General features: G+C 49.5%; 1 protein-coding gene across 1 annotated transcript in view; it reads right to left on the minus strand.

Annotated features, from left to right (window-relative positions):
* Positions 1–11,036, minus strand: part of ITPKB (inositol-trisphosphate 3-kinase B) — a 108,822-nt gene extending 97,786 nt beyond the window's left edge. The window contains exons 1-2 of the mRNA XM_010381941.2: positions 10,902–11,036; positions 7,368–9,510 (exon numbers count right to left, since the gene is read on the minus strand). Coding sequence (XP_010380243.1) covers positions 7,368–9,305 — 1,938 coding nt within the window. The 5' untranslated portion in view covers positions 9,306–9,510; positions 10,902–11,036. The remainder of the gene's footprint in view (positions 1–7,367; positions 9,511–10,901) is intronic.
* Positions 11,037–11,952: the final 916 nt, after the last annotated feature.

The following is an 11,952-nucleotide window of genomic DNA, read 5'->3' on the forward strand; positions in this document are numbered from 1 at the left end:
AGTAAGAAACATCAGAGTGGTCTTCCGTGCAAAAACACTTTGCAAACATGTGTCATGGTTGACCTTGTCCCTTGAGGCCAGTGTACAGTGTGCACTTCTGCTGACCAAGCAATTCATTCCTACCGCTTTGAGTCTAAGCCTTAAAGTAATATCCAACCCTGCAACTGAACAAAAGGAAACCACTACTACTACACCCCTACTATGTACCAGGTACAGTGCTAGGCACTTTTGTAAACATGACATCATTGAATGCTCACCACTCCCTGAGGTCACACTAACTCTCCCCATTTTTCAGAGAGCTTGCCAGCCATGTGTAGACTGGAATTTCACCCAAGTCTCCTAAACCCAAGGCTAGCACCCTTATCCCTGTGGCAGCAAAGTCACAGGAATAAGCAGCAAACTTGTATTCCAAGGGCTTGATTCTCTTTCTTTGTTCTTTACCTTCCAGATGGTTCTGCATTTCTTTTATGGGTAGATAATACGGCAGGGATTTTTTTCTCTCCTTCGTTCATTCATCTATTCCTTTAACAAATGCTTTAAAAGCATGTACTGTGTTCAAAGCTGAGGTGGATCTGCAAAGGCGAGTAAGGGGCTTACCCACTGAGGAAGTTTGTTAGTTGAAAAGAAGGGTGTAACCATGGGTCCTGTAATGGTATTGACTATTTTCCACCCTTGCTTTCCTCCTCTGTAAAATGTGGATATTAAAGGAAATGAGGCTAGGTGCAGTGGCTCACGCCTGTAATCCCAGCACTTTGGGAGGCCGAGGTGGGAGTATCACAAGGTCAAACGATCGAGACCATCCTGGCCAACATGGTGAAAACCCATCTCTAGTAAAAATACAAAAATTAGCAGGGTGTGGTGGCATGCGCCTGTTGTCCCCGCTACTCGGGAGGCTGAGGCAGGAGAATTGCATGAATCCAGGAGGCAGAGGTTGCAGTGAGCCGAGATCATGCCACTGCACTCCAGCCTGGTGACAGAGCGAGACTCCATCTCAAAAAAAAAAAAAAAGGAAATGAGCTCTAAAGCCTGTCCCAGACCCAGATTTCGATACTGTTAATTATGGAAGCTATCAAAAAGTTTTTGTTTTGTTTTTGGTTTTTCTTTTTGAGATAGAATCTTGCTCTGTCACCCAGGCTGGAGTGCAGTGGTGCAATCTCGGCTCACTGCAACCTCCACCTCCTCCCTTTTAAGTGTTTCTCCTGTCTCAGCCTCCTGAGTAGCTGGGATTACAGGTGTGTGCCACCACGCCTGGCTAATTTTTGTATTTTAATAGATTTAGTATTTTTAGTAGATGGGGTTTCACCATGTTGGCCAGGCTGATTTCGAACTCCTGACCTCAGGTGATCCATCCACCTCAGCCTCCCAAAGTGCTGGGATCACAGGCGTGAGCCACCACACCCTGCCTAGGTTTTGTTATTTTTCAATAGCAAGCACAAAGGCCTAACTTCCTAATGAGATCATATATATTTATGGTGTCTTTCAATCAAGGAGACTTGAACTGTATTTAAGATAATAGTTTACTCCTGGAAAAATGGATCAGGGCTGCTGTCTTCACTAGAAAGTTGGGGTGAATGAAGGGGGCCCAGTGAGAAAATGAAGAGCTGTCTGGCAGAACTTCAGCAAGTCAAATTTGACTAGAAGGTCAAGGGACCAGGTCAGCAGATTCTTCCAGATCACCAAGGTGGCCCTCCACAGTCAGATGGATCAGACCCATGGGATGCTGATTATTTCTGCTCCATGTTGTTTGGGATTGCCTGTAGCACCATCGTTACTTGGTTTAGTAAGTTAACTCAGGAAGGGCAACCATCTTAGAACTGGTCATACAAAATCCCAAACAGGCAGCTGCCACTCCACTTTTCAAATTACCAAAGAGTTCATAGTTGGTTTTGGTGTGATTTTTGTTAACAATGAGCTCCCCTGATGGCTGAAAAATACATCTTTCACAATGCCAATTCTATCCAGTGAGGAAAAGAAAAATCACAGCAAGGCCTTCTTGTCATGGAGTTGAATACCATGTGCATAAACCTATGATCCCAAGGTCTCCTCTCCCACCAAAATCGGCAGAACCCTCTACACTGATGCTGTGATCACAACATGCTTTAGAAGAGTTCCAGTTAATTCTGAATCACCTCCTGATTATCCAAAGTCTGTAGTTTTTTTCCACCAAGATACAAAATTCTTTCCATTAAATACCTTAAAATTCTACCTTTAGATAACTAAATTGAAACCTGACAAAATAAAACAAGCCTAAACAATGTTATCAATACTCCTAGGAATATAAATAAACTAGCCAGTACTAATCTAATCTGGAACTGCATTTAACAGGTATGTGCCAACAAAATCAGAAAAGTGACTCCGCAGCAATTCAGCACTTAAAAACAAAAATTCTGAAAATGACTTATGTAACACCTGAAATATATTTCTCTAAAAACACCAACTGACAGCTTTAATGTTTTCTTGTAGTACCTAAAAGCGGGTAAGTCTTGAGCTGTATGTTTTGCAAAGTCTAAGCATTTGCATGATAAATTGCAATGCTTAGAATCCATCTTTCTTTTTCTGTATACCTCACCTTTACTTGAAAAGGTTTTAAGCTGGCTGAATACTTTTATCTTTGATAAGACAAGGTCTTTGAAGCGATGTTTTGGCTCTATGGGCAAGGCCTCAGTTTCTAGACTTCAGTATCTGAGGGGGGACAATGTCTTGTTTTTTGTTTTTAAACAGAATGAGTCTTTTTTTCTTTTTTTGAGACAGAGTCTCGCTCAGTCTCCCAGGCTGGAGTGCAGGGGCGCGATCTCGGCTCACTGCAAGCTCTGCCTCCCGGGTTCATGCCATTCTCCTGCCTCAGCCTCCCGAGTAGCTGGGACTACAGGCGCCCACCACCACGCCCGGCTAATTTTTCTTTTTTTTTCTTTTTCTTTTTTTTTTTTTTGTATTTTTAGTAGAGACGGGGTTTCACTATGTTGGCCAGGATGGTCTCGATCTCCTGACCTCGTGATCCGACTGCCTCGGCCTCCCAAAGTGCTAGGATTACAGGCCTGAGACACCGTGCCCCGCCAACAGAATGAATCCTTTACTGTTCAGGTTAATGTTCTGGCATCCTACCACCAGTCTCTACCACCAGTCTAATTATTAATGATAATCTTAGGTATTGTACTGATGATTTATTTTGATGATACTTTTTCAATGTGAAATTACAAAGAGCCATTCTTACGGCAAAAAGACAGAAGATAGACAGATCAATCAATTGGTCTCAAGCAAAAGCACAAAAGTGAAGGTGCCCAGTTTTGGCCTCAGTGCCGGAAATCCACACCTAACAAGTCTTGCCACATTTCCCGATACCCTAATACAAACACTAGGTTGTAAATCAGATGTCTTCAATTACATAGTCACAGACAGAACTGGATGACCCCATGAGATCGATCCCATGCAATACCCACATTTTCAGAGGAGAAAACTAAGCTAGAGAAGCACAGCCTATGAGTGTGTCCTTGGTTCCCTTTGACTTTCTGAGTGTTTTGTTTCTTCATCCCCAAACAGATCTGAGTCATACCCCAAACCCAACATAAATGACTCGGGGTCCTCCCAGATCTCAAAGCTGCTGAGGCCTTGCCAGAAAGATCCTCTCCATGTACCTGAGAGAGAAGAAGGATACCCCATCTTCAGCAAACAGCATGTGCAACTTGAGCTCATAACCCCACGAAGCTGAGCTTTCAACATTCTCATCTAGAAAAGAATTTTCCACTTAAAAGTATTCACCAACAGATGCAGTTTTTAAAGTGCCCCTCTAAAGCTTTTACATTTCAGTTTGGTTTACCCCAAACTAAAATTTTTACACACTTTTCAAAACCACATAAAACCATGTTAAACTGTTTGGATTTTTCACTATGTGTATGAGTTAGTTTTTCACTCAGAAAAAAAAAGACAACAAAACTAGTCAACACCAAAAAAAAAAAAAAAAGGCTAAGGAAACAAAATTCCAACGGCCCTTATAAAAAAAGTAAGCACCGTGAAGCCAAGGGCTTTGTACTACACTTCTTTGTACATCCCCCAAGTAACTAGGCCAGTGTTTTTTGTTTTTCGTTTTTGTTTTTTGTTTTCTTTTGAAACGGAGTCTCACTCTGTTGCCCAGGCTGCAGTGCAAGTGGTGCAATCTTGGCTCAATGCAGCCTCTACCTCCAGGGTTCAAGCGATTCTCCTGCCTCCCACTCCTAAGTAGCTGGGATTACAGGCACCCACCACCACGCCAGCTAATTTTTGTATTTTTAGTAGAGACGGGGTTTCACCATGTTGGCCAGGCTGGTCTCAAACTCCTGACCTCAAGTGATCCACCCACCTTGGCCTCCCAAAGTGCTGGGATTAAAGGCATGAGCCACCGTGCCCTGCCTTCTTTTGTTTTTTTGTACATACAGTTGATAGAACAATTTTGAAATAAATCAATAAAAATCTATTTTTAAAGTAAGGTACTTTTATATCTTAATACAACATTTTAAGCCTGGTGTCTCAATGGTCCAGATTCTCTTAAACGGAATTACATAAGGAAGTAGACAACCACTGGTTAATTTTTAGCTGTCAGAAAGAACAAAAGAGAGAGCACTATCCTTGCTCAGTGCAATTTGATTTTGTTCAGATCTCAGAGAACAGTAAGCATGAATGTGCCTGAATTTCAGGCATTGCCCACTGGGTGTGTAATGCAACTACTTCTGAGCAAATTTCAAGTGTCTGATCCCTACTAAGCAGATATACTGTCACCCGCTGCCTGCACACCAAATCATACACACTCGTATTCCTCAGCAAGGATGAAGAAAGCGCCACAGGAGGCCTGAGAGGTTTAACTCTGTGGGAAGGTAAGGCAGCATAGAAAAAGATCTGTGTCTACTGTGGGTCTGAGGGCCAGGGGTTGGTTATGTGACTGGAACGCTGAACATGCCATTTCAGACCTGTGTGTGAGCGGGGTGAGCAAGTGGGAGCCTGTGTGAGCATAGGAGGGTGAGTGTGAGCATGTGTGAGGGTGAGTGTAAGCAAGTGTGAGCAAGCATGAGAGTGTGCAGCTGTAGCGTAGTGCAGTAGCTGTACAGACACAGCAAAGTTCAGAAAAGAGAATGCTGCATCAGTTTGGTAGAACCTCAGACAGAGCTGGTGGGGCTTTTATCTATCAAACAGAAAGACCCAGCCAAAAGGCTCACTCCATCAAGATGTCTGGGCTTATGTAGACAAAATATCAATCTCAGGTAATCAAGTGATTTTTGACCCTACAAGCTGATGTTCGGGTGTCACAGATAAGGCTCCAGCGTAACAATCTGTACAAGAAGAAAACTTTGCTTATCATGCAAGCACTTAACCAAAGCTCAAAAGTCCCTAGGATCCCATAATTTCCAGTTGGTTACCCACCGTTACTCCCCTACACACACACACACACACACACACACACACCCCACTTCCCACCAGTCTCATGTGATTCAGAGAGCAAAGCCAGCAGGGGATTTTTCCCTGGCTCTGCTCTGCAGGTATATGAAAACCTGTTTAAAGGTGGGAGGTAGACTGGACAACAAGCTGGCCTCATTTCTACCTCTGGATATGTTCACTAACTTAAAAACACCACTTAACCATCTGGTTTCTCAAATGGCATCCTTCTAGCAAATGAAAAAAAAAGTCACCTGTCATTATTGATCTCCCAGTTAATTCTCTTCTAGACAAGAGCCCTTTTCAAACATCAAGACACAAACTGTTTTGACAACCAACCAATAGAAGTTGCTAATATACCACTAGAAAGGGTGAATGGACAGTCAGGGAACAAGTTAAAGTGACTTTGGCTGTTCTAGCTATGCTTCAGGAGTTCAAAAGCAACTGGGAGGGGTGGGATGGGGGACCATCTCTTATTCAGTAGGCCTCTAACTGCTGGGCAGAAAGACAGATAAATCTGGGCCATGCCTTCAGAAAGAAGTAATTCCCACCTGCCCTTGACCACCATCCTATTCCAGGTGGACCGTTTCCCCTTCTAAAGGTGGTGTGCCTATGCCTGACAGCAGGTGCATAATGCCCAGGGGCCCTGTCCTAGCCACAAAATGCCAGGCTGATTGGGGCGATTTTGCATACACATTTGCCTCCAGATCATCAGCAGAAAGCAGAGTTTCATGAAAAGGAATGCCTGGTCTTCAAAAATCCAGACTATGATTTGTGAATACGGAATCAGAGAGGAGTACGTTTTGTGGTCCAAAATACCTTAGTGAAGAATGCAGAGTAGAAACATAAAGCTCCCAGTCATGGTGGAGAAAGTTATTGAGGTACAGTGAAGAGTATTTGATATTCAAGATGTAATCGGAAGGCTACCTACTATAATAAAATGCAGACTTTCCCCCAATGTAGCACAACCACCCCTGGCATGCTGAACTAGGAAATTCCCCATGCTCTCTGGAAAAGCTAATAGAAAGTCCAGATCTTTTCAGAAGTGCTAGCTTCAACTCCTATGTCTTCTGTAAGATACTGTGATCCTCCTAAGAGTAAAAACAGCTTACACGTTCGATTAACCATGTAATAGAAATAAACTCCTGTCTACTGCCATAACCAGAACAAGATGTCAGTGTGATGACCCAAACCAGACGCATGTGAAAACATACCTGAAATGTCAACTTGTACCGACTGACATATACATCCATTAGGAGGTACCTACTCTGGAGATACCACCCAGGTGCCTATGATACTGAAGAAACCATCTCCTTAGCTCAAAGTATCGTTTTCATTTAATTCATACATCAAACTGCACCTTGGTTACGCTGATCACACAAATATTGCAATGGCCTGGCTTAACTTACTGAGGCTCAGTGATTCCTCACCCAGTTGACTGGCCACAACCACATCTACAGGTTTCAGGGTCCTGTCATAGACTCACATCACTCATTTTCCTGGCTTATTAGTAGAGGCTAACTTAATTTGATGATATCCTTGTCAATTTTCTTTGGCCTGAATGAAACACAGAGTTAAGTGTTTCACCTGATCAGACAAAAACTACACTCAGTAGCTCGGTTCACTATCTTTGGGGATTAGTACAGAAGTTTTTGGTGACACTTATGAATATTATTTTCCCAAGAAACATGGTGACCTACACGAAATACTTTTAAAACTTGTTATTTAAGATGTGCATGGAAATAGTAGAAATGACTCAGATTCACTGTCCAAGCTAAAATGCATGGTCAGTGCCTCTGCTTCCACCTCAGCAAACACACCTGGACAGAATTATTCACTGTGACTGTCCCAGGGCCCTGGTTTGAGTCTTCATGACTCTGTAGAAAGTAAGAAAAAGGGATGCATAGGGTATCAAAAGTCTGCTGAAATCAGCATGAGTTCTGGGCAAATCTCAGAGCAAGACTTACCACTCTAGGTTTCTGTTGGTCCAGGGTATGCAGGAAGGCTGAGTTGGGGTCCAGGGTGCGCTCAGGGTCACTGGAGATGTCCTCCTCTGAGTCTTCATAGGATGAGGAGAAGCCCGTGGAGGAGGCCGAGGAAGAGGACAGCTTCCTCAGGGGCAGGTTGCCCCGATGGCTTCCCTGCGTCTCCTCCAAGGCCCTGTCCTCCTGGGTGCCCATGTCTGTAATGATGACAGCAGGTATGTTGCTGGGGCTGCAGGCCTCTCTCAGGAAAGGCTTGTCCTGATCTTGGGGTAGCAGCTCCGGACTTGGGTGGGCATCTCTGTCCTGCCGCTGGCCTTCCCAAGTCCCCTCTGACTGCACCCCTGTGCCACACGTCCATGCCAAACTGGTTTCCTCCATGGTGCCCTGCCAAACCCTGGAGCTCCCAGGCTGCACACCCACCCTGTCCCCAGGAGGGCACTGAGGTTCTTTCAGATCTTTCGCAGTGTCCCAACAGGGCAAAGGCTCCAGCATTCTGCCAGAAGGAATTCCCGCCTCCACATCCCAGGTCCCCGGCTGTGCTGAGGGGCTGCCCCCAAGCAAGCCCAGCATTGGGGACCCTCCCTCCACTCTGTCGGAGAGCTGCCAACGCCCCCTGCCCACAGGGCCCCCACTTCGGGCCTCCTCAGGGCCTACGGAGGCCAGGGCTCTGGGCAGCCTGGACCAGCTCAGGGCGTCAGAGGACTCTGCGCTTTGCACGCTCACAGTCGTCTCCTCTGGCCTTTCGCCCACTTCAGGCGCCCCAGAGCCCGGCATGCCACACGGCAGATTTCCTTTCCCCATCTTCCCAGGGGGTTCTCCAGCGCGGGGCCCGCCCCTTTCTGGGGCTGGGCTTGTCTCACTGCCCAGAAACTGCCCCTGCCTCTCCACCAGGGCCTCTCGGGGCTGCGGGTCCTCAAGCTCACGGGCTGTACCAGACGGCTCAGTGAGGGCAAGATCCTGTGGACGGTGTGGCCCAGTAGATGTAGCTCTCGCTGCCACTTCTGTGGCTATCGTTAAGCTAGCTCCCACCAGCCCCAATGAGGGAGCTAGGCAGCTGCGGGTTCCCGGGGGAGGAGAGACCCTTTTGTCAATTTCCATAGCTGTGGGTGAGTCACAGCCGGGACTGGCAGAGATACCCTTCTCCATCCTTACAAAAGGACCCCAGGCCTCTGATCCTGTAGGGGCAGCCCGGCCAGGAAGAGGTGGCATTCCTTCCTTCACCTGCGAGGTGCATAGGCTGGGCCCTCCTTTCCTCCTGGAGTCGGCTCCTGAAGTCTCTGGACATTGCTCCCCCCAGGACTTTGTCCTCCGTTCCTCGCTCCGGGCGCCCTGAACCAGGACCCTTCCAGGGGGCTGGCTGCTGCTGCGGAGAGGGCACGGGGAGGGCGAGCGAGCTCTGCCCAAACGCGGGCTGCGGGGCGCTTGAATGGCGGAGCTCTGTGCCTGGATGTGCGCCTCAAACATGCCCACTTTCTGGTTCACCTGCACGTTCTGCAACTCGCGCTGCAGGATCCGCAGCTTCCTCTTGGTCTCCTCCGGCCCCGGCGGGGAGAGGGTACCGGCGGCCGCCACCTGCTGCCCTTCCCCTCGCAGGCGACCAGCCCAACTTGGGCTGCTCACGCTGCTGCCGCTGCTGCCGCTGCCACTGCCGCTACCACTGCCGCTGCTACTATTCAGCCTGCGCCGGCCGCTCCGCCAGCCCCCGGGGCTCCGGGGCTCCTCGGGCGACAGCGACTCGACTGGGGGGAAGAGGAAAGAGGTGCCTCTCCCGGGGCTGAAAACGCTGCCGGGGCTCAGCACGGCTTTCCCCGGGGTCGGGGGCGTCTCGCTGCCACTGGGCCCGGGGCCGCCGCCGCTCTTCATCTCGTTGGCGCTATTCATGATCACCAGGCTATTGAGCGCATAGCAGTACACAGCCATAGTACTGGGTCCCTCGCTGCCCGCCGCCGCGGCTCCGGCTCCTGCTCCGCCGCCGGCGCCTCCTCCTCCCGGCGCTGCCGGCTCAGCCCCGGAGGCCCGGCAGCCGTGGCTCTGCGCGCAGATGTGGCGGCATGGCCTGGGCTGCGGGCTGGGGGCACGACCGCGGGTTCAGCCCCCACCCAAAGCTCCATAAACAACCGTGCGGCTGTGGAGATAGAAGGAGAAAAGTCAGGACCCTGGAGGGCGCGGGGTGATTAGGGGTCGCCTGCAGAACCCAGAGGGAGCCCCAGGAACCCAATCTATCCAGGACCCTGCGCCACCCGACATCTCACCTATGGAGACGGCGAGGCTCGGCGAGGGAATGCCCCGGCTGCCTCGGTCGCCAGCGCGGTTACCGGTGTGCTTCCCCGCCCCCCACCCCGTCCCAGACTGCGATGCGCTTTATGAGGTCCCTTCAAATCCCAGTCCTAACATTCGTCTCCGGAGCCACGCGGACCGGCGAGAAGCTAGGTCCAACTCCTTGGCTCCTAAGTATGCTGTGCGCGGGGCGCGGCTGACTCCCAGCTCTCCCGGGCTGAGGACATCCCAGTCACCGTCTCCGAGTCTCCCCAGCCTGAGCAAACATTGGCTATAGAGGGCAACCTGGCAGCCCTCCGCCCTGGGCTTCAGGGTCTCCCTGCTCCACCCTCTCGGGGCATCAGAGACCGACCGGCTTGGAGGGAACCTGAGCGGAACCCGCCTTCCCCGAATCGCTGCCAGCGCCCGGATCTGGGAGGGCGCCCGCGTGCCCGCCGTTTACCTTCCTGACCCTGGCCTTGGGGCTGTGTCTCTCGGCCTAGGAAGGCCTGGGCGCGCGGCGGGGCCGCAGCCGAAACATTTTTCAGCGCTGGCCTTGTTGCCTATCCCTAGACAAGTGTTTTGTGAGTGTGGGCGCACCGACGTTCTACACGTCCCCTCTACCGGAACCAGTACTCGCTGCCCTCCTGCCGTCGTCCCCTATGGAGGGGTGTGTGACTGTGTGTGTATGTGTGTGTGCGTGTGCACGCGTGTGTGTATACGCGCGCGGAGCGAGTCCGCTCTCAGCGCGCCCTGTTGCCGAGGACACAACTGCCCCTGCGGGCTCCCGGACCCGCGCCCACTCGGAGGAACTTAGGGGCGTGCATGGCTGCGGCCGGGCAGCAGCCCTAGATGCACAGAGCCTCTGGCTCTGCAAACCTCCCTGGAGCTGGCGCTCTAACACCCCAGGACAGCGCCGCGGAGCGCAGAGCTTCTCTGCATCCCGGGCAGCCTCGTCCGGCGCCAGCAGAGCCGCCCCGAGACCCCAGCCTGGGGACTCCTGGAGCGCGCTGGGGGAGGCGGCGCGGAGTGAGCGGCCCGGAAAGCGGGTAGGAGAAATGCGAGGACCTCCCCTCTCCCGATTTTCTCCCCACCACCACTCCATGTCACCCTCCAAAATCAAACCCCCTTCCCTGCCTCCCCAGCCCACCCCTTTGCCCTACTTCGGAACCAGGAAGGCCAAGATTGGCTCCAGAGCAGAAAGTGAGGGGAAAGAGGGTTGTTCAGAGGCGAGAGCCATTAAAAGGCCGCCAAACTTACCTGCAATTTCTCAGATTCTCAGGTCCTGTGTAGACTACATGCCCAGAGGCGCAGACCTCCTAGGGACGAGATGGCTTTAAAAGTAAAAATGTTCAGAATTTATTTTCTCACAAGCTATGGAAGACAAAAAAGAGGAGTGCGAAACAGGGGGAAGCTCTTCGGTTCAGGGGCCCGGCGATCCCGGCAGTTGCGACGCCAAGCCGGCTCTGCACGCCCTTTTCGGCCGTGGAGATACTGCTCCTGTCAGTGTCTGCTCCGGGCTACTTCAGTGTTTGTTCAATGTACGATTGAAAAAAAAAAAGAAAGAAAGAAAAGTTGGGGGGGGGGTGGAGGAGGGAGGAGGGAGAAAGGCGGAGGCTTGGGGGAGGAAAGCAGGAAGGAAGTTGTGAGCCTGTCTGGGGTTGAACTCAGCGGAACAAGTTTTTCTTTCTTCTTTTTTTTTTTTTTTTCTATTGCTTGGCAGGACGAGGGAGGGAAACACTTAAAAAAAAGTTTCCATTGTTAGCTAACAAAAAAAAAAAAAGCCTTTTAACTTCTGCGGTTTAAAGATACACAATTCATTTTCCACCCCTCAATCGAGGCTTGCTGATGTGTCTAGCTTTATGAAACTAGTTTTGAAAAATGTTTTTAATAAAGTTTTGAGTGTATGTCTTAAACAAAGCAAATCATGGGGACCTTTTTAGCATTTAAAAAAAGGCTACAATCCTATATAAACGGTTTGTGTTCTTGTACACAATTCTGCAAATTCAAAGAAGGCACACTGAGGTCACCTTCCTGCAGAGTTGCAGATTTTAAGTGCATCACAGTAGTATTTTGGAAGACTGGTTGGTCTATGAGCTGGGGATGGTTTTGCAGTGCGATTGGTAGATGTGTAAATACACCTTTACATATCACATTTATTTATAAATGCACACAGCACATGTGACATTCACATATTTTTGCACTTAATTCTCAGAATTATTTTAAGAAAAAGCATAGTCCTGGAACTAAGAAGCCTTGGCTAATGTCCGAAACCCGTCTTGCTCCTGTAGACCCTTGTAGACTGTCTCCT

Source organism: Rhinopithecus roxellana, chromosome 8 (assembly GCF_007565055.1).
Source record: "Rhinopithecus roxellana isolate Shanxi Qingling chromosome 8, ASM756505v1, whole genome shotgun sequence".
Taxonomy (NCBI): domain Eukaryota; kingdom Metazoa; phylum Chordata; class Mammalia; order Primates; family Cercopithecidae; genus Rhinopithecus; species Rhinopithecus roxellana.